The 23,149-nt window shown below is 45.7% G+C and overlaps 1 protein-coding gene and 2 long non-coding RNA genes across 3 annotated transcripts in view; 1 reads left to right on the top strand and 2 right to left on the bottom strand.

The window, feature by feature from the left end:
- Window positions 1–23,149, bottom strand: part of LOC307220594 — a 144,469-nt gene that overhangs the window by 3,558 nt on the left and 117,762 nt on the right. The window lies entirely within an intron of this gene.
- Window positions 9,940–22,563, top strand: FUT11 (fucosyltransferase 11). The gene is made up of 3 exons (XM_079984378.1): window positions 9,940–10,758; window positions 17,256–17,881; window positions 18,922–22,563. Exons 1-3 carry the CDS (start codon window positions 9,970–9,972, stop codon window positions 19,067–19,069), a joined length of 1,563 nt encoding a protein of 520 aa, XP_079840504.1. The 5' UTR covers window positions 9,940–9,969; the 3' UTR covers window positions 19,070–22,563.
- Window positions 14,064–15,133, bottom strand: LOC307220570. The gene is made up of 2 exons (XR_013840931.1): window positions 14,691–15,133; window positions 14,064–14,657 (listed from the first exon to the last, which is right to left on the bottom strand). It is a non-coding gene; the product is annotated as an uncharacterized lncRNA (long non-coding RNA).

Genomic DNA, 23,149 nt, shown 5'->3' with positions numbered 1-23,149 from the left:
ACGTAGGTGGATAATGGGGCACAGAGTTAAAACTTTAGGGAAATAATGGGGAAGGCAACCTGAAGAACACACATCACCTGCTGCTCTGGCAGAAACAAGCCTGTCTGTGCCTGAATTTGAAATTCACCCTTAAAGTGATTTTCTATTTCAAGAGAAGGTGTAACAGTAAAAATATTAGTAGACATTTATTTTAAACTTGAGTTTTTCAACATGCAGGGAGTTGGTTTTTTAGCACAGATTTCCTAAAATCTTGACTATAGAATACGCTGGTTCCAGCATGTGTATGCACCTACTGAACATGAAGCTAAAATGCCAGGGGACAGTGTTGTTTCATTAAACCCAGAGCAGCTGTGCCTGCAAATTGTAGAGCTTTGTGTGATACTGATTTGTCATCTTGAGAGTTTTTTTGTTTTTTAATAAGGAGTTCTGCTCGGTAAATTAACTAAATTAATTAACACACAAACCATGACATTTCCCTCCCTGCAGCACTTGGCAAAGAGTTGGTAAGTAGCTAAAATTTTCATGTTTTCCTCTCCCATTTAAGATTGCACATTTTTAACCTTGCCGTTTAGTCGTGTCCGACTCTTCATGACCCCCTGGACCAGAGCACGCCAGGCACTCCTGTCTTCCACTGCCTCCTGCAGCTTGATCAAACTCATGTTGTTGTTTTTTTTTTAATAAAGATTTTTATTGATTTCCAATTTTTTAACATAAACAAAAAACAACATAAAAACAAACACAAAAAACTCATATTTTCTTAACCTTATTTCCATAACCCTCTTTTCCCGGACTTCCCCATACCTTTCCCTTTTTGCATCCTTAATTTAGAACCATTATTCAGCAACCCTTCTTAGCCAATTAAATATAAATTCATTCTCTTTTTCGATTCGACCCTAAAATTAAACACAATTTTCCGCTGCAATTCTACGTCTTCTTTTCCCTCAGCATTTTAGCACTCCTCAATTTTATAATAATTCTTAAGATACATCTTAAATTTCTTCCAATCTTCTTCCACAGTCTCTTTCTCTTGGTCGCGGATTCTGCCGGTCATTTCTGCCAGTCCCATAAAGTCAATCACTTTCGCCTGCCAATCCTCCAGCGTGGGTAGCTCTTGTGTCTTCCAATACTTTGCTAAAAGAATCCTTGCTGCCGTAGTAGCGTACAAAAAGAAATTCTTATCCTTCTTCGGCACCAACTGGCCGACCATACCCAAGAGAAATGCCTCTGGTTTCTTGTTAAAGGTGCACTTAAGCACTTTCTTAATTTCATTATAAATCATTTCCCAGAAGGCCTTAATCTTTGGGCAGGTCCACCAAAGGTGGAAAAAGGTACCTTCAGTCTCTTTACATTTCCAACATTTATTATTGGGCAAATGATAAATCTTCGCAAGCTTGACTGGGGTCATGTACCACCTGTAAATCATTTTCATAATATTTTCTCGTAAGGCATTACATGCCGTGAATTTAATGCCTGTGGTCCATAACTGCTCCCAGTCAGCAAACATAATGTCATGACCTATGTCCTGTGCCCATTTGACCATAGCTGACTTCACTGTCTCATCTATTGTATTCCACTTCAACAGCAAGTTATACATTCTTGATAAATTCTTAGTATTGGGTTCTAGCAGTTCTGTTTCTAGTTTCGATTTCTCCACCTGGAAACCAATTTTCCTGTCTTGTTTGTAAGCCTCCATTATTTGAAAATAATGGAGCCAATCTCGTACCTTGGACTTTATTTTCTCATAACTTTGTAATTTAAATTCACCACCTTCTTGTTCTAAAATTTCAGAATATTTCGGCCAATTAGTTCTCATATTAAGTTTCTTTACCTCCTTGGCCTCCATAGGTGAAAGCCACCTGGGAGTTTTATTTTCCAATAAATCTTTGTACCGTATCCAAACATTATATAGCGCTTTCCTGACAATGTGATTTTTAAAACCCTTATACACTTTAACCTTGTCGTACCAGATATATGCATGCCAACCAAAGTTATTATCAAATCCTTGCAAATCTAGAATATCTGCGTTCTCAAGAAGTAGCCAATCTTTTAACCAGCAGAAAGCTGCCGATTCATAGTACAGTCTCAAGTCCGGCAGGGCAAACCCCCCTCTTTCTTTAGAATCGGTAAGTATCTTAAACTTAATTCTGGGCTTTTTGCCCTGCCAGACAAATTTAGATATATCTTTCTGCCACTTCTTGAAACAGTCCAGTTTATCCACAATTTGTAGTGTCTGAAACAAAAATAACATTCTAGGCAATACATTCATTTTGATTACTGCAATTCGACCTAACAAGGAAAGCTTCAGGTTTGACCATATTTCTAAATCTTTCTTTATCTCAGTCCAGCACTTATCATAGTTATCCTTAAATAAGTTAATATTCTTAGATGTCATATTAATCCCCAGGTATTTTACACTCTTTGCCACCACTAACCCAGTTTCCTCTTGGAATCTCTCTCTTTCAACATTTGTTAAATTTTTTTCCAGTACCTTGGTTTTTTGTTTATTCAACTTAAATCCTGCGACCTGGCCGAATACTTGAATTAATTCTAAAGCTCTTTTGGTACTAGTGTCTGGCTCTTGCAAGGTCAATACTAAGTCGTCTACAAAGGCCTTCAATTTGTAATGTCTGGCTCCGACCTGAATCCCTTTTACCAGCTGGTCCCCCCTAATCATGTTTAACAAGACCTCCAGGACCGATATAAAAAGTAATGGGGATATTGGGCACCCCTGACGTGTCCCTTTTTCTATGGGTAATTCATCCATAACCACATTATTTACAATTAACTTTGCCTTTTGCTCAGAATAGATTGCACTTATACCATTTTCAAACCTTTGGCCTACCCCCATCCCATGGAGATTCTTTTTCATAAATTTCCAAGATATATTGTCAAAGGCTTTCTCCGCGTCCACAAAAATTAAAACTGCTTTTGTATTAATATTCACTGTCAACATTTCTATAATGTCAATTATATTCCTTACATTGGTAGATATATGCCTACCCGGGAGAAAGCCTGCCTGATCTTTATGGATCTCCTCCACCAACACCTTCTTTAATCTTTTTGCCAAAATGTCTGCAAAAATTTTATAATCCACATTAAGTAATGATATAGGGCGGTAGTTCTTGATCTGTTTTTTATCAACCTCAGTCTTTGGTATAAGTGTGATGAAGGCTTCTTTCCACGTCTCAGGTGCCCTTTTCCCCTCTAGTATCTCGTTGCAAACCTCCTTAAGCGGCTGTATTATCCAGTCTTTCAAAGCTTTGTAGTATCTGGAGGTTAATCCATCTGGCCCTGGAGATTTCCCCAATTGCATATTTTGAATGGCACCCTCAATTTCTTGTTCAGTTATTTTCTCGTTTAAAAGCATCATACTTTGTTGCGAAATTTTTTGTAATCCATGTTTCTTGAGAAATTCTTCCATTTCTCTTTCGTTTTCCGGCCCTTGTGCGTAAAGTCTTCTGAAATAACTCTGAAAGCAATTGCTGATCTCATTTGGTTTAGAAATGTTCTTTCCATCTACCTCCAAACTTGTGACTGTGTTCAATTTCTGTCTCTTCTTCAATTGCCATGATAGGAGTTTCCCACATTTATCTGCCGATTCGAATGTCTTTTGTCTCATTCGTTTAATTTTCCATTCAATCTCCTGATTCATCAATTCCATATATTGCTTCTGATACAGTTTAATTTCTCTCAAAATCTCATGTGACTTTGGGTTAGATCTCAATTTCTTTTCACTGTCTTTAATCTTTTCCAAAATTTTATCTTTCTTCTCCTGCTGTTGCCTCCTTTTCAAGGAATTCTGCTATATCAGGAAACCCCTCATCACGGCCTTGCTTGCATCCCAGATCACTCGTTTCTCCACTTCTGTCCTCAGATTTATCTCAAAGTAGTCCTTCAAAGTCTTTTGGGCCTTTTGGTACACCTCTGGGTCTCTGAATAGGGTGTCATTCATTCTCCATCTGAAGGAACCAGCTGTTGTTATTTTCATTTCCATCTTTACCGCATTATGGTCGGAGCATGTCTTTGGGCAGATTTCCACTTTCTTTATCTTTGGAGCCATTCCACTAGTAATCCATATTTGATCTATTCTTGTCCAGGTCATCTGTGATTCTGAGAAGAATGTTCCCTCCCTCTCGAGGGGGTTTCTTGTTCTCCAAATGTCAATCAGGTCCAAGTTGTCAGTCATTTCAAAGAAAGTCTTAAGTAGTCTCCCGTCCTTGGAGATCACATGTCTTTGTGCTTTATCCATATTTGTAGAGACGACACCATTCATATCGCCTAAAAGGATCACCTTATAATCCAGATAGTCCATTAATGTCTCGTGTAATTTCTTATAAAATTCTGCCTTCCCTTCATTCGGTGCATAAATTCCAAATATCAAATTTTTTTCTCCTTGAATCTGTATCTCAATTGCCAAAATTCTACCCTGTTCATCTTTGAAAATCTGTCTTGGAGCCAATTTCTCTTTTGCATAGATCACCACTCCTCTTTTCTTGACTTTATCTGATGAGATAAATTCTTGTCCCAATCTTTTATTTATAAGTAGTCTTCTCTGTGCCCTTGTCACGTGGGTTTCTTGTAAACAAATCAGATCCAATTGTTCTTTTTTCAAAATATGGAAAACCTCACGCCTTTTTCTGGGAAGGTTCAGTCCATTACAATTCCAAGTTAAAAATCTCAGAGACATTGTTGGTTAGTTACCTCCAACTGCACCCTGCAGCTGTTCTTCGTCCGTTGGTGATTTGAGTCCAAATGTCAAGTTCCCCAAATCTGTATCTGCGGTTGAGTTCAAGACCCCTTTCACCAGGTCCTCTCCGTATTTGTGTAGAAATTGTTCTTTATCATGCACTGTTTTTATCTTGACTTTCTTTCCTCTGAAGTTAAAAGACAAACCCTGTGGAAATTCCCACCTGAAAGGTATGTTGTTCTTCTTCAGCAGGTCCACCAAAGTCTTGAACTGAGTTCTCACCTCCAAAATATATTTTGGGATATCCCTGTAGATTTGCACAGAGACGTTTTGGATCTGAAGTGTTTTCTGATAATGCAAACTTAGTATCTTGTCTCTTTCCTCTTTAGATCTCAATGTTATCAGGCAGTCCCCTGGAATCTTCCTGCCTTGCCTTCTGCCCAATCTGAAGGCAGTTGTTATCTCAAATTCTGTTCCCTCTAGGTTTTCCTGCCAAAAATCTGAAATTTCTTTTGTGAGAAAGTCCACTAGGTTGTCCCCTTCACTCTCAGGAACCAACCTGAGTCTTAAATTCTTCTCCTTCCGCTGCATGTCCCATAAAGACAGGGTCGCCTCATGTTGGTCAAGCCTCCTGCAAACAGGAACTAAGTTTTCCTGTGTAGATTCCGCGGTGGATTTAGCTTCTTCTGCAATTTTCCTTATTGTGGCGTTCTCCTCTACCAATTGTTGTATAATCTGTGTGTTAGATGTTACGCTCTTAGTATTTAAATCCAATTTTGCCGTTAAATCTGCCAGTTGCTTAGTATTTTCTGTGCTCTGTTTGTTCAATTTTTCTAAAGATTCATTTATCTTCAATAATGCCTGCGTCACTGACTCCATGAATGCACTTATTCCCTTTTCCTGTCCACCTGGGCCTGTTGGCAATAGTCCTGATAAAGAGCCCCTTTTCTTTTGTGCTGCCTTAGACTTGGATCTTGTTGCTATCTCATCTACAGGGCCGCTCATGTCCCAAGGTCGTTCTCACAGGAACAGGTTTGAATGGAAAAATCCAGTGACTTTGTTATTAACAATCGTGTTGCAACTGTTGCTTTCAGCCCTCTAGAGGGAGCTAAAATATTCAATATAGCAGAGAAACAATGAATCCAAAAAACCCTCAGAGGGAAAAGTTACTAAAAACTTCTCTCAGTCTTTTTAGTTGCAACCGTATAATTTTTACAAAGTCTCAATAGGTTGTATCAAATAAAGTCTCCACTTTACAACACATCTGACAGCTCCCTGTCAAAGTGTTTCACCCAGGCAGTCCGTTCCCAGAGTCAGAGTCTGCGGTAAATTGTCCCTTTAAAAGTTTCCTTGCAGGTTTCCTTTCTTTTTCACCCCCCCCCATTCCTGCTCCCTAGGGGGGGGGGGACTTGGGTCAATGCTAGGGTTAATCCTTTTTTTAAAAAAATTATCCTTAAAGAATGTCAATTGCAGCTTGCCAAATCTGTTGCTTTAGCAGTCATGCAATCTGGGGAAGGCAGACTTCCTTTGTTTACCGTCCCCACTTTCGGCCAAATTTTTAGAAATTTAATTTAAAGTCCCGAAAAGGTTGCCAATCCTACTCACGGGAGTCTCTTTCAGTCCAAATTTCAGGAAGAAGTCGGCGCTCTCCGCTAATGGCGATGCGGCTTCACTCCACGAGCTGGGTAACGACTCTCAGCTCTGCGCACCCCCGATGCTCCTCCGGAGCCTTTAAAAAGGCTCTTTCGCAGTAAAAGGGGGCGCAAACGATGCCCACCGAGTCTCCTTGTTCACAGGCTTCCGCGCCTGTGATTTTAGGGGTCCCCGCTTCGCCGTAGCGGTCAGACCCGAACTCGCGGAGCAGCTCCCTCTCCGGAGAACGGAGAGCGAGCCGCCATTAGCGCTGGCGCCAACCGGAAGTCCGATCAAACTCATGTTTGTAGCTTCAAGAACACTGTCCCACCATCTCATCCTCTGTCGTCCCCTTCTCCTTGTGCCCTCCATCTTTCCCAACATCAGGGTCTTTTCCAGGGAGTCTTCTCTTCTCATGAGGTGGCCAAAGTATTGGAGCCTCAGCTTCAGGATCTGTCCTTCCAGTGAGCACTCAGGGCTGATGTCCTTCAGAATGGAGGTTTGATCTTCTTGCAGTCCATGGGACTCTCAAGAGTCTCCTCCAGCACCAGAATTCGAAAGCATCCATTCTTCGGCGATCAGCCTTCTTTATGGTCCAGCTCACACTTCCATACATCAATACTGGGAAAACCAGAGCTTGAACTATACGGATCTTTGTCGATGGTAAATCGAAACCCAGATAGTGAGACTAGATGGGAGGCATTGCAGTCAGGTGGAAACAATCTTTAAATGCATGCTGAAGGAAACCAGATCATGTAGCAAGAACTACTATGGTGTAGCAGTTGGGAGACTGCAGCCACAGTACCTCAAGGACTGCTTTCCCCCATATGAACTGACCCAGACCCTGCGACCCTCATCTGAGGCTCTTCTTTGTATGCCCATGAGAAGTCCAGAGGCTGAAGGGCCTTTGGTGTGGTGGCCTCTTTTTTGTGCGATGCTCTCCCCAGGGTGGCTCTTCTGGCACCTTCATTACATATTTTTAGCAAAAAAAATTCCTCTTCAACCAGGCCTTGCCCTGATTAATATTCCATGTCCTTTTAAACGTGGTTTTGAGAGGGTTGTGTTTTTGTTTTATATTGCTCTTGTCTTAACTATTATCATTTGTGCTCCTACCTTGATATTTTTATCTAGTGAACTGCCCTGAGATCTTAGGGTGAAGGACAAATTTGATTAAAAAAATTAAATTATTTGTCTGTTTTAGTTGCGCCAGACCCAGAGAGGCGGCGGGAAGCGGGGCTGGAATTAGGTTTGATGAGGTCCTAAGCTACTGGGACGTGGCTGGCGCTGCGGGTTAAACCACAGAGCCTAGGACTTGCTGATCAGAAGGTCAGCGGTTTGAATCCCCGCGACGGGGTGAGCTCCCGTTGCTCGGTCCCAGCTCCTGCCAACCTAGCAGTTTGAAAGCACGTCAAAGTGCAAGTAGATAAATAGGTACCGCTCCGGCAGGAAGGTAAATGGCGTGTCCGTGCGCTGCTCTGGTTCGCCAGAAGCGGCTTAGTCATGCTGGCCACATGACCCGGAAGCTGTCTGCAGACAAACGCCGGCTCCCTCGGCCCATAGAGCGAGATGAGCGCCGCAACCCCAGAGTCGGTCACGACTGGACCTAATGGTCAGGGGTACCTTTACCTTTTAAGCTACTGAAGGTAATGGGGCCCTTTATATGTCCAGCTGTCCTTTGTCAACAACAAATTGCCACTGCTATATGGTGATTTATGGACCTCATAGGTATCTCAAGTACAGAACAAATAGGAGCCTACACAAAACACTTGCTGTACGTACGTTTTATTTTATTTGTTTTTTATCTTACATTTTGGAAATGTACATCCAGTTCCCCCCCCCATCCAGTTTTGGGGCCCCCCAAGAGAGTGGGGCCCTAAGCTAGAGCTCCTTTAGCTTATATGTAAATCCGGCGACTCGGACCAGACCCAGAGAGGTGGCGGCGGTGGCAGCGGGGAGCCGAATGGCCGGTGTTGTAAACAAAAATTGCCCTTTTCCCTTATGGGGTATCCAAGAGCTCATCTAGAGTCCTTACGTAGGTTCCCTATTGGTAGAAGAAAAGAACAGAGGCCAACCAGAGAATATTGAGAAGCAAAGCAGCTAGTAAGCCTCATCTTTGATCTGTTGCAACAGGATGCTCCCCTCACACGCAGGAAAGGAGAAGGACCTAGAAACAAGGTGTGCCTGCCCTTATATAGACATTTTGAATTCCCTGCCCTGGAGCTCCAGACCACCCCTCCATACATCATACATACATCACAGAAGGGGTGTAACCTAAGACCTCCCAGATACATCATACCTACACAACAGAAATCTAAGTGTTACATTTATCTTGTCTGACAGGTTACCTGTTAATGTTCACTTGATTGGATACCCTTGGGAGCCTGGCTAGTCTTTTGTAATGATAAATACTTAGTTGCTGAGCCAGGTCACAGGCTCACCCTATTCATACACAGACATACCCTTAAGACAGGATTTGTGAAGGAAAAGACAATGGGGAGTCTCTTTCATTTTCCTTTGACCTTGCAGAGAAAACATTTGGTCAGTTTGGGAATCAAAAATGGTTCCAGGCCGGTCTTCCTGTGCTGATCTATGTACATGCTTGGTTGGTACACTTATGAACATTGAACATATACCCTGTTTCCCCGAAAATAAGACTGTGTCTTACATTAATTTTTGCTGCTAAAGATGCGCTAGTTCTTATTTTCGGGGGATGTCTTACTTTTGGGGAAACGGTATCTAAGACCACAATTCCTACTCTGTTTCCCCGAAAACAAGACAGTGGCTTATATTAATTTTTGCTCCTAAAGATGCGCTGAGTCTTATTTTCAGGGGATGTCTTATTTTCCCCATGAAGAAAAATACAGTACAGATATTCTGGGGAGGCCCTATGTTCGGGGGGGGGGGAGGCCTTATTATTGGGGAGGTCTAATTTTGGGGGGATGCCTTATATTACAGCAAAAGGCAAAACTGGAAGCAGGGCTTATTTTCGGGGGATGTCTTATTTTTCCATGACGAAGAATACGGTACACATATTCCGGGGAGGCCTTATTATTGGGGAGGTCTTACTAATAATAATAATAATAATAATAATAATAATTTATTATTTATACCCCGCCCCTCTGGCTGGGCCTCCCCAGCCACTCTGGGCGGCTTCCATAGAAACCAAAAATACAGTAAAATATCACACGTTAAAAACTTCCCTGAACAGGGCTGCCTTCATAATAATAATAATAATAATAATAATAATAATTTATTATTTGTACCCCGCCCATCTGGAGCCACTCTGGGCGGCTTCCACAGAAACTAAAAATACAGTAAAATATCACACGTTAAAAACTGAACAGGGCTGCCTTCAGATGTCTTCTGAATGTCAGGTAGTTGTTTATCGCTTTGAATAATAATAATAATAATAGTAATAGTACTAACTGGAAGTAGGTCTTATTTTCGGGGGATGCCTTACTTTTGGGGAAACAGGGTTATCTAAGACCTCAAAATTCCTCTCACACCGGCGGCGGCGGCGGCGGCGGCGGCGGGTGTTTAGCCACGGAACCGGAGGCCGGGCAGGAGGTCGCCCCTCCGCCGCCGCCGCCGCCCAGGGGCGGGCAGAGCCGAGTCCCGCCGGCGCCTCAGGCCTCCTCTCAGGGAAGGCCATGGCTTTCGTGAGGCGGCCCCTCATGGCGGCGGCGGCGGCCCTCTTCTTCCTGGCGCTCTTCGCCTCCGCGCGGGCCGAGAGAGGCGGCGGCGTCGGCTGCGGCTCCTCAGGGCTGTGGGAGTCGGAGGCGCCTGAGGCCTGCCCGGCGGAGTTTTCCCCTCACGAAGCGGCCTCCTTCCTCCCTCCGCCGCCGCCGCCGCCGCCGGGCTTGGTGGTGGCGTCTGTGGCGGCGGCGTCGCCGTCCTTCCGCGGCCCGGGCAACTCGGACCCGCGTCCCAACCGGGAGCTGCCCATCCTGCTGTGGTGGAGCGGCGGCCTCTTCCCGCACTTCCCGGGCTCGACGGCGCGGCTGGAGTGCGGCGGCGATGGCGGCGGCTCGTGCCTGGTGACCAAGGAGCGTCGGGCTGTGCTCCGGCGCCGGACGCGGGCGCTGCTCTTCTACGGGACGGACTTCCGCGCCTACGAGGCGCCGCTGCCTCGCCCGCCGCACCAGGCCTGGGCGCTGCTCCACGAGGAGTCGCCCATGAACAACTACCTGCTCTCGCACGCCGCCGGCGCCCGGCTCTTCAACTACACCGCCACCTTCCGCCGAGAGTCGGGCTACCCGCTCAGCCTCCAGTGGCTGCCCGACCTCGACTACCTGCGCCGCCCGCCCGCCCTCGGCCTGGCCCACAAGGAGAGCGCCCGGCGCCGGGAAGGCCTGGCCTCCGTCCTCTACATCCAGTCCCACTGCGACGTCCCCTCCGACCGGGACAGGTACGTCCGGGAGCTGGCCAAGCACCTCCAGGTACATCTCGCCTCGCCTCGCCTCGCCGGCCAGGCGGCTCTCTGGGTTCAGAATGTATTGCAATTCATTGATGGTGATTTTAGGTCCTTTTACTGTTGTAACTTCGGCTGGACAGGGTGGGATATAAATAAAAATTTATTATTGTTATTTTATTATTCTCCTCGCGGAAATCCTCACGACGACCCTGTGAGGTGGGCCAGGTAGGAAAGGGGTCGCCCAGGAAGAGCCGCGGGGGCTGAGCGGGGATTTGTGTGTGTGTGTGTGTGTTATTATTATTATTATTATTATTATTATTATTATTATTTATATTATTATTATTTATTATTATATTTATACCCCGCCCATCTGGCTGGGTTTCCCCAGCTACTCTGGGCAGCTTCCAACAAAACACTAAAATACAGTAACCTATTGAACATTAAAAGCTTCCCTAAACAGGGCTGTATATATATATATACAGTGGTGCCTCGCAAGACGAAATTAATCCGTTCCGTGAGGCTCTTCGTCTAGCGGTTTTTTCGTCTTGCGAAGCAAGCCCATTGACGGCTTAGCGGATTAGCGCTATTAGCGGCTTTTAGCGGCTTATCGGATCAGCTGATAAGCGGCTTAAAGGGTAAAGGTAAAGGTACCCCTGCCCGTACGGGCCAGTCTTGACAGACTCTGGGGTTGTGCGCCCATCTCACTTAAGAGGCCAGGGGCCAGCGCTGTCCGGAGACACTTCCGGGTCACGTGGCCAGCGTGACATCGCTGCTCTGGCGAGCCAGAGTCGCACACGGAAACGCCATTTACCTTCCCGCTGGTAAGCGGTCCCTATTTATCTACTTGCACCCGGAGGTGCTTTCGAACTGCTAGGTTGGCAGGCGCTGGGACCGAGCAGCGGGAGCGCACCCCGCCGCAGGGATTCGAACCGCCGACCTTTCGATCGGCAAGCCCTAGGCGCTGAGGCTTTAACCCACAGCGCCACCTGCGTCCCTATACAGTAACCTATTGAACATTAAAAGCTTCCCTAAACAGGGCTGTATATATATATACAGTGGTGCCTCACAAGACGAAATTAATCCGTTCTGTGAGGCTCTTTGTCTAGCGGTTTTTTCGTCTTGCGAAGCAAGCCCATTGACGGATTAGCGGATTAGCGCTATTAGCGGCTTTTAGCGGCTTATCGGATCAGCTGATAAGCGGCTTAGCGGCTTAGAAAAAAGGGGGGGGAACCCGCAGCAACTCGCAAGACATTTTCATCTTGCGAAGCAAGCCCATAGGGAAATTTGTTTTGCGAAGCGCCTCCAAAACGGAAAATCCTTTCGTCTAGCGGGTTTTCCGTCTTGCGAGGCGTTTGTCTTGCAGGGCACCACTGTATTGTATATTATACACACACACATATCATTGTTATTCACATTATCTCTTTTGCTCATTAGAGCCTATTGCAGGGGCCAGCAAACTTTTCCAGCAGGGGGCTAGTCCACTGTCCCTCAGACCTTGCGGGGGCCAGACTATATTTTGAAAAGGGGGAAAAAATGAATACCTGTGACCCACAAATAACCCAGAGATGTGTTTTAAATAAAAGCACACATTCTACTCATGTAAAAACACCAGGCAGGCCCCACAAATAAGCCAGAGATGCATTTTAAATAAAAGAACACATGCTACTCATGTAAAAACACCAGGCAGGCCCCACAAATAACCCAGAGATGCATTTTAAATAAAAGCACACATTCTACTCATGTAAAAACACCAGGCAGGACCCACAAATAACCCAGAGATGCATTTTAAATAAAAGAACACATGCTACTCATGTAAAAACACGCTGATTCCCGGACCATCCGTGGGCCGGATTGAGAAGGCGATTGGGCTGCATCCGCCCCTGGGCCTTAGGTTGCCGACCCCTAGCCTATTGACTTCCATCCCTTCCGTCTCCCGGCTTTCAAAATTAACCTTTATATCATTGCATTTTGTACGTTTTCCAGTTCTAGTTAATTCATTACAAAGGACATTAGAATCAATATTATCATCAAAAGGAGAAAGTTACCCATTACAAGTCTTCAGTCAACCCTGCTAGTGATGTTAATTGCTTACAGTGATCTTTCAGATATCGTGTAAGTTTGCTCCAGCCCTTTTGGAATACTTGATCATCCTGGTTTTGGATTTTTCCTGTCGACTTCGCCAGTTTTGCAAAGTCCATCATTTTTATCTGCCACTCTTCTTATGTTGGTACTTCTTGTTGTTTCCATTTTGGGGCTAAAAGAGTTCTTGCTGCTGTTGTTGTATACATAAACAGTTTTCTATCTTCCTTTGGTATCTCTTCTCCCACTATACCCAATAAAAAGGCTTCTGGTTTTTTAACAAAAGTATTTTTAAACATTTTTCTTTAATTCATTATATATCATTTCCCAGAAAGCCATTACCTCTTTACATGTCATCTATTACATGGCCATCTATTCCAGGGGTGCCAACTTCAATAAAATATTGGGCGCGCATCATAATAACTCACCCTCTTTTGCACACCTTCCAGAAACTTTGAGCTGCTTGGAGGAAAAGGTGGGTATGAACGTAATAAACAAATTGTACAATAATACGGGACAGACTTCCGTGCCTACGAGGCACCGCTGCATCGCCCGTCGCACCAGGCCTGGGTCGCCCATGACTCCTCTTCTCCAGCATCCTCTTCTCACAGTCCAGCATCCTCTTCTCACAGTGGCCTTAATGCTCCTCAGAACCTAGGAATCTAGGTAGACTGCCTCTGGGCCGGGAGGTTCCACAAGAACCCAGGTAGAGCCAGGCCACTGGCCTTCCTTACAACACAATACTGAGAGGTATGGGGCTCTTCCAAATCCACTTTGTGGCCCGAGGCTGAGGAAGTAAACATTCCAGATTGTGGCTTAAGGTACGAAGAGGCCTGCTGGATCAGGCCAGTGGCCCACTCAGTCCTGTTCTCAGAGTGGACAAGCACATTGTCCCCATGAGAAACCCGCAAACAGGACCTGAGGACCAGAGCCTTCTCACTTCCTTGGAGAACAACTGGGATTCAGAGAATTTGTCCAGTCTTCTTTTAAAGCCATCTAGTTCTCTTTCTCATCCTGCCTTTCTATCCCTACCCATCCTGCTTTTCCTCTCAAGAGATCCATGTCTGTTTGTGACATCACAGAAACTTTGACTTCACCGTAGCCATTACACTTTGACATCATCGTAGCCATTGGCAACTACAGAAACAGCTGCACAACCCCCCATGGGAGGGGGCAAGAAAGAACACTAAACATGTATGCATTTAGAAACTTAGCATTGCATTTGTTTTATATGAAACCAGTCAGACACAGTTTTGCTTTTTTTAAAAAGGGCATTTATTTAGGAATATAAACTTCCTTGCTTCAGTCCTGGTGTTCTCTTCATTACTTTCATGATTGGTCTTGGGGAAAACCTCACCGGCTTCCTGAAAGGCAAACAACACGTTGAGTGGGATGGCCACCATCCAGCAGCCTCAGCCAGACCCTCCACTGGTTGCTGCCTGGTAACTTCACCCCCGACGTCCTGGTCAACTTCCACTGGTTTCTACCCATGGATATCCACTGGTTCCATTCACCCTGCGCCCAAAGGATGGCATCTGCCACCCCCTGAGCACGTATTTCCCAGCCACAACACTACTTACCTGGACCACGTCCGAACGCTCCCATTCACACATGCAGACACATTCCATTCGCAACCTCCCATTTGCACTCGCAAACACACCATCTGCCATCCCGTGAAGAATGTCTGTGGACGCATTCACACACACACACACACAGCTTCAAGTCATGAATATCCACACAGCTTCTGCCAACTGACTTCCAAAGGTGACCTTCAGCCAGCTGACATCTGCAGCACCTTAGGGCACCCGCTGGCTTCTGACTGCAAACTCCACCAGCCACCAACACCTGCTGGCTTCTGCCAGGTGTGTTACCAGACACTAGCTAGCTTCTGACTGTGGAAATTAGCTGCCTTCGAGCTGCGATCCCACCCAGCAAGCGAACTTACCTTCTCCCTGTTCCTCAGCATCCCATTGTGTGAAGAGCGCCTCTTTCCTCCTGCCATTTTGCCTCCCTGACGAAGGAGACCCTCCAGAGCTGAGTGCCACAGCTGCTGCCCACTGAGGTCTGGGCTGGGAAGAGGGAGAAGCCCACCTTTATAGCCATGCAACTGACAGATGCCTTTGTGACATCATAGACAGTGACATCATAGACAGCCCCCAGCCAATGGGAGCAGCTGTGGACGTGTCACCATAACCTGTTTGAGCATCACAACTGTGGCTGCACCAATGGACCATTTGTTCACTTACTACTAAAAAGTCATATAGCCCACTTCTTATCCATACCAGGGAAGGGCGCACCTTAAAACTGAGGGGGAGGGAACATTTTTTATCCTAAGGATTGTATCCCCTTATGGTCAGGCAGTGCAGGCCAGAGGTGGGTGGAGCTAGAAGCAAAAATGAGCAGAGCAATGAGTGCAGCTCTCATCTTTGTACAGGAGGCTCCATTCCAGAACATAAGAAGAGTGTGTTGGATCAGGCCAGTGGTCCAGCATCCTGATCTCACAGTGGCCAACTGGATGCTTGAGGCTCCCTCTCCCCTCTGGTGGTTTCCAGCAACTGGTATTCAGAAGAATTTCCTCCTCCAAGTTGCCCTCCAGTTGCCCTCTCCTCCATAAATTTGTTTGGTCCTCTTAAAACCACTGCCTCCTGTGGGAGTGAGTTCCACAGATTAACTGCTTGAAGTCTATCTGTTCTGAATCATCCCAGCACTCAGCTTCGTCGGATGTACACAAGTTCTAGCGTTATGAGAGAGGGAAGAAAAACACTTTCTATGCCATGCATAATTTTGTAAAATTATGTCACCTCTTACACGTCTTTCTTTGAAAGTAATGTTGGCTGACCCTAACTCATCCTGGCTGCAGCCCTGCAGAATTGCAAAAAAAAAAAAAGGTTTGGCGTGTTCATTGTTCCGATCTGGTGGAACACTCTGTCACAAGAGACTAGGGCCTTGCGGGACTTGACATCTTTCCGCAGGCCTGCAAGACAGAGCTGTTCCACCAGGCCTTTGGCCAGGGCACAGCCTGCTTGGCAGGGGGTTGGACTCGATGGCCCTTGTGGTCTCTTCCAACTCTATGATTCTATGATTCTATGACTCCCTCCCTCGGCAATCTTCGCGGAGCTCTGGCCCAATGGTTGCCAGTGGCTTGATTTGAATTAATTTTATAATGAATGATTTTAGAGTGTTGTTTGTGCTGTACTTTTGTACTGTTTTATTGTTGTTAGCCGCCCTGAGCCCAGCTTCGGCTGGGGAGGGCGGGATATAAATAAAATTATTTATTTATTTATTTATTTTTATTATTTTTATTATTATTCTAGAGCAATCTGACTCATGGGCCTCAAGTGACTTGCTCAGTAAAGTCTTAAGTGAAAGTGTAGATTTTGTGTGCGTTGTTTTCTTGTAGTATCCATTAAAAAACAAAACTGTTGGGCTTCAACTGTAGGCTAAATATCTAGGTCAGAGGGTGGTAGCCAGCCCTGTGCCAATGTGCCGTTCCTCTGGTTTAGCAGCAGCACAAAACATTTCGCCCTTCCCCAGAGTCTGTGCCAGGGGGTCCCCTAGCCCCACCCCCCAGAGCTTATTTTGAGGGTGCAAGTGCGGAGGAGTTGAAGGCAAGGGGAAAGTTCTCTTGTGCAAGCACAGCAAGTCTTGGATACTGCCCAGAATACATGCCTCCTGAGGATTTATATGATTCTGAGCCAGATGGTTGGGGTATAGATAACGATGTTGTTCACCTAACTGGCATGTAACAGACCAAATAGGAGAAAATCAGTTTGAGGAGAGAGAGAAATGGAAACAGAATGGAGAGCCCTGTTTATTACATCAAAGTATTGGGACAGGAACCCCCTTCTGTGCACACAGCTTATATTTAAAGCACGTGGCTTCCTCGCAGAAATCCTGGGTGCTGTACAGTGGACGCTCGGGTTGCGAATGTGATCCATGCGGGATGCACATTCGCAACCCACGTCTGCACATGCGCGGGTTACGATTTGGCGCTTCTGTGCATGTGCAAAGCGCGATTTGGCGCATGCATGACCACCGAAACCCGGAAGTAACCCGTCCCAGTACTTCTGGGTTTCGGCGGTCCGCAACCCAAAAAAACACAACCTGAAGCGGCTGTAACCCGAGGTATGACTGTAGTTTTTCCCTCAGACTCTCCTTCCATGGAGGCTTTTAAGCAGAGGTTGGACAGCAGTCCGTCAGGGATTCCTTAGTTGTGATTCTTGCTTTGCCAGGGGCTTGGACTAGATGGATCCCTTTCAGCTCTGTGATCTACAATTCTTGGAACCCTTAACAAACTACAGTGCACAGGTTCTCTCTCTTTTTGGCAATGGGGGGTGCATTTTTGATGTGTGTTTAGCACTTGGAAACACATTTGGATTGGAGTGAGGGGGTGGGGCCAAAACCCAGCCATTTCTTTTTCAGGATAATTTCTTTCTGTTGTAGGTGGACTCTTATGGGGCATGCCTGAACAACCGAGAGCTTCCCAGCGCGAGGCTGAAGGACACTTCTACAGCCACTACAGAGGACTCTGAATTCATGGCTCTTATATCCAAGTACAAGTTCCACCTGGCGATGGAGAATGCCATCTGCCGTGACTACATGACAGAGAAGCTTTGGCGGCCGATGCACGTCGGAGCCGTTCCTATATATCGAGGCTCCCCATCGGTACGTGACTGGATGCCGGACAATCATTCCATCATCCTCATCGATGACTTTGAGAGCCCCAAAGAGCTAGCAGAATACATTAATTTTCTGGACAGGAATCCGGAGAAATATTTGGAATACCTGAAGTACAAGAGTCCCGGCGGCATTACGAACCGGTTCTTGGTGGAGAGCATGGAGAGGCGGGAATGGGGAGTGAATGATTTGACCCGGCCTAATTATTTGAACGGGTTCGAGTGCTATGTCTGCAACAAGGTAAATGCCAGAATGAAGGCGGAGGAGGAGCATAGGAAGTCTCGTGGGAAAGTGCCGGCCCCTGAGCCTGAAATCGCCCAGTTCTCACACATGGGGTGCCCGCCACCAGCACCCGGGTATGGAAATATCGAAGACATTCCTGATGGAGACAGGTACTAGCCGTAGTCGTGGAATATGCAGCTGTCCTTAAGAAAGCTGAGGATTATGCAATGCTTGCTCTGCTGGTGTTTTGCACCAGCAGGATGTTGATGGATTAATTACATTTCTGGGCTGGTTCACTCCAGCGGAGATCCTTCTGTGGACCGGATCATGCGCATGCATGAGCGGTGCGCCCGCGATTTCCTGTGTCTGCATCTGCTGTGCAGACGCGATTTCCGGCGCCATGGAAGTGAGTCCCTGCTCTGCGCTGCGCCGGTTTAGCGCATCACACAGGGACTTGCCAAGTGGACGGCTCAGTTTGGGGGCAGCTCGAGGGCTGGTTAAACAACCCCCCATGGGCCGCTTGTGGCCCATGGGCCTTAGGTTGCCGACCCCTGAATAAGAACATTATAGAGCATAAAAGAACATCACAAATACATCATAAACAGTACAGAATAATTAACAAATCATCAGTGAAACAACTGCAACCTATCAAACATGGGGAACAAAGCGACAGCTAAAAAATAAGCTAAATATCGCAATTAAAGCAAAAGTTATAACCTATAAAGCATTTATAACCTATAAAGCAAAATAAACCACCTTAAAATATCAGCCAAAAAATGAACTAAGCACACACACATTCTCCACACCCGCATGACTCATAATCTTCCACTCTGTTCAGCTCATTAAAATATGCATCCACATAATGCAGCAACTCCCTTCTGAAGGTTCCTCGGGCTGGCGGTGGGGCAGTACAGGTGAAACCAACCACCCCCTGATGGCAAAAAAACTTTTTCTCCCCTCACAATTCTCCCTCTGAAACAACTCCCTTATGAAGGGAGGGTGGGGCAAGGCAGGTGGGAAAAGCCGTTGCCTGCTGGCCAACACAGAAAGTTGTGCAAGAGAATGTGTTCGAACTCAGAAGTGACTCGGAAACGTCCTAAAGATGTCACTGAAACCTCACTGAAAGGGCATTTCCAGGCTTTTCCAGTGGGTTTCAGATTATACACGATTTCCTGACTCTCTGCACTCATTTTCTTGATTTGCTTTTTAGCTGGAAGGAGATGTGGCTGCAGGATTATTGGCAGAGCCTTGATCAGGCTGAAGCCCTCACAGCCATGATTCACCACAACGAGTCGCATCAGGGGAGATTCTGGGACTACATGCACCAAGTCTTCATGAAGAGAACCCAGCAAAACTAACCAGACTTGTTATTCAAGTTTCTCCATTGTTACGAGAGGCAAGCAGGGCATCCACAGATTTACCAGCACCGAAATTGCTGTTCCAGGACAACTTGGAAATCAATATATGGTGTTCTCACTTTGGAGATTACTTTTTTAAAAAATTCTTGCTTACAAGAAAAGGCCAATTTCGAACCAGCTTTTGGTATTGGTTCATTTGCCACTGCTCCAAGACGAGGAAGCCTCCCTGATCTGTGGGGCAAAGAAAAGTATTCAGCATTTCTGCTGCTTCAGCGACTCTCAGAAAGTACTTTTTGGTGTGTATGTGCCAAATTCCTTGACACGGACTGTTGGGCTTACTGTAAAAGTCCTGAATGGTTGCACTTCAGGGATTACCTCCATTCATAAGTATTCTTCAACATACATTGGTTTCTTTATTATTTTTGATATATTTCATTTAATATGAAAGAGAACAGGAGTTTACATAAGCTCAGCTATGCAGTATTCAAATAACCACTTCTCGATGGGCTGAAATATGTTATGAACTGTGCTGAAATACAGTGGTGCCCCACAAGACGAACGCCTCGCAAGACGGAAAACCCGCTAGACGAAAGGGTTTTCAGTTTTGGAGGCGCTTCGCAAAACAAATTTCCCTATGGGCTTGCTTCGCAAGATGAAAATGTCTTGCGAGTTCCTGCGGGGTTTTTTTCCTTTCCCCCCCCTTTTCCTAAGCCCTAAGCCGCTTATCAGCTGATCCGCTGATAAGCCGCTTATCAGCTGATCCGCTAAAAGCCGCTAAACCGCTAATAGCGCTAATCCGCTAAGCTGTCAATGGGCTTGCTTCGCAAGACGAAAAAACCGCTATACGAAGAGCCTCACAGAACGGATTAATTTCGTCTTGCGAGGCACCACTGGATGTTATGAACTTATTGTGGTGCATTTCCTCAATTTGTAGAGACTACACAGTTGCTCACTGTTCCCCCAGTGATGTGATGGGTGCGAGCCAGCAGTAAATCACACTGAGCAAGTTGGAGTTAACTATTAGCAAACGCAGGATCTGGGAGTGTCAGGCCTAGTGAGCAGAGCAACCCATCTTTGGTAGATCTTGCCCCATGTATCAGTTGCTGAAACTGAAAGTCCCCGTCTTCTCACAGCTGCCTCAGTGTTAGAAACAGAGATATGAAAGCTAGGAGCAAAATGACACCCTAAACCTAGGTTATGGGTGCAACAACGGAATATCTAGGTGTGCTATTTTTATAACAAGACTACAAAGCTGAAAATGAATGAATTGCAGCTAAAATCTTACGTTTGTTTTTCCCATGGTCTAGTCCTCATCTGAAGATGGCAAAAAACAGAGTGATGCTTCCCCTACCCGCTCCCTTCATAGTCATATGAGGGTCCATCAAAATGCTGCCTTTCTGTAAGGCCAGCTGAGAGGCAGAACCTATCAGCTTGCCTGATACTGCAATGATTTCTTGGAAGTCGAGCGGGCAGGAATTTCTCCTCCCATTTCAGCGCCAGCAGGGGCGGTTTTAATCTGAAATCTTGGGTGCAGTATTGCGCCCAGAGCTCAGAAATTGCTTGCACTAATGAAATTCCCAGTTGCAAAATGTGCCTAGAACAATGGGAGTTTTGAACGCTGAGCTGCCCAAGTTCCCCTCCTTTTCGGTGTTTTCCCCAAGCAATCAGACTGTGCCTGCGTGAAGCCAATTTATTTCTCCTTTTCATGCCTCCTGGTTCTGGGAGACGGGCGGGAAAGGAGCTTTTTACAGCAGGAGGGGGAGACACCTGTGCCTCTTCCCTGGACAGACTCCTCTCTCCTTCTTGGCCTCCGTTCTCTTCTGCCTCTGATGCTGGACTTCTCTGCCACAGACTCTTCCTGCTCACCAAGCCCTGTCACCTGTTTCTGACGCCTCCTCCTTCCATTCCTTTCCCTCCCCTCCCTCTGACCATTCACTGTCACCCCACCATCAATCCCTGGGCTCTGAGCCTTTCCTTGGGGTTCCCCAGACAGTTCCATCATTCCTCTGTGTCCATGACATGATGGTTTTATTAGGCTGGTAATGACAGGTAGCTTGATGCGGGAAAGGAATTGGAGTTAGGAACAATGGACATTTGTGCTGATTTCCGTCAGTTTTTTAAAAATAATAATAATTAAAGTTTATTGACAAACGCATACAGAATGCAATAGAAATTATTAATGTGGCTAATAGCAAGAAACGTGAAAGGAGAAAAATAAAACACAGGTACAGAGGAGGGGTAAAAAACAAAGAAACTACTGAGAATACAGTGCCGCATTCAATTGTTCCATAGGAGAAATAAAAATTGGGTCAGTGTACTTGTCTGTAGAGCAGGGGGGGTTAGTGGGCTTTCAGTTTGCATAGGAGAGAAACTTCAACCATATTGAGTAAAAAAAGACCCATTCTCAATGAACCATTAGTGACTCTCTGTTAATATGCCCTGTGGAACGCCCTCCCACAGGTGTCAAAAGAGAACAACAACTACCAGACTTTTAGAAGACAACTGAAGGCAGCCCTGTTTAGGGAAGCTTTTAATGTTTAATAGGTTATTGTATTTTAGTGTTTTGTTGGAAGCCGCCCAGAGTGGCTGGGGAAGCCCAGCCAGATGGGCAGGGTATAAATAATAAATTATTATTATTACAATGTCCTATACTTTCACTAACTACACCTCCTAGGAAGGAGGTGGTGTCTTCCAATGGGCAGCCCCTGTAAATCTGGCTGCAGCAAGAATGCTTCGTCCTTCAGTTTAATAAAAGTATTGCCCCCCCCCAAAACATTTTTCTGTTCACAGAGGTACATTTCTGTTTACAGAATTAAAAAGACTACGCAGTGGATTGTTGGAAGTACATTCAAGTCCAGTTTTTGTACTTGTATGGGTCAAGATGTGTTGCAAACACTAGTTTTAACCAAGTCTGTCTTCCTTTACCCTTAAAACTCACGCTGTGTGCAAACGTAGCTCTTCAATAAGAGGCATACAAACGTTATATTTATTCTTTATCCAGATACTTGGAATCCAGCACAATTTTCTGTCTCCAGGTAGTAGAGAACAGATGCTATGTGTCGTAGGTATGACTAGTCACCTGCTGGACAGAAGTCATGGGGGTGCATGTGGCACAAGAGCCCCTGGCCTTCAGCGAAGATTCCCTGGAGACCAAGGTGGCTGGCTGACCTGTCCTGTGGAATGCCATCCCATCAGACGTCAAAGAGATGAGTAACTACATAACCTTTAGAGGTCATCTGAAGGCAGCCCTGAATTGGGAATCTTTTTAATGTGTAATTTTTTATTATGTTTTTATATATGTTGGAAGCCACCTAGAGTGGCCACGGCAAACAAGTCTGATGGTGTGTGTTACAAATAATAAATTGTTATTGTTCTGAAAGGATACCCTGAATAATTCAAAGGGAAATGATGGTGATTGTTCAATACCATAGGGTGGGTTTCCACTGCCCCCCCCAAAGGAATAAACAAAAGCATTTCCTTTTCTGAACATAAAACCATGCTCAGTTTTTGTTATCACAATCTAATGCAAATCGGGGCTCCAGAAATGAAAGATGAGTAACTGCGGTACTTGCCATGCTTACGGTCCATAGCCTTGCATGTCGATGATCTGAATAGCCACCTCTCTTCTCTGCATCGAGGTATCTTCATCTTAGCTAGGCCACCCATTTGGGTTTAACCCTGGAATCCCCCCTCCCAAAGTATCCTGTGCAGCAGGTCGCTCTGCTGTTTCCTAACCATGAATTGTGCACCACAACATTCCTGTACTCCACGTGTTTTAGCACTTGAGAGCAAGCGGTACCACAGCTGCTCCTGGCGAGACCCAGTGTATCCTAGCATTTTCAGGATGCACCTCTGGGTGAAGTGGGATTTTTTCACATTGCAGCCTTTTTTTCACATTGCTAAGATTAAGATGCCTGGGAAGGTGGAGGTGACAAAAGAACTGGAAGATAAATAATCCCAAAGGGCAGGTAGGAAGTGGGATGCTCCTCCAGATGTTGACATCACCTTTGAGGAACCACATCCCTGCCAGAAGGGTGGAAGTTTCCCAAGGCAGTCTGAATGTACACACCGGGGGCTGAA

The sequence above is a fragment of the Podarcis cretensis genome, assembly GCF_951804945.1.
Source record: "Podarcis cretensis genome assembly, chromosome: 7".
Taxonomy (NCBI): Eukaryota; Metazoa; Chordata; class Lepidosauria; order Squamata; family Lacertidae; genus Podarcis; species Podarcis cretensis.
The sequence above is the reverse complement of the archived record's forward strand: the minus strand, read 5'-3'. Positions and strand labels throughout refer to the sequence as shown.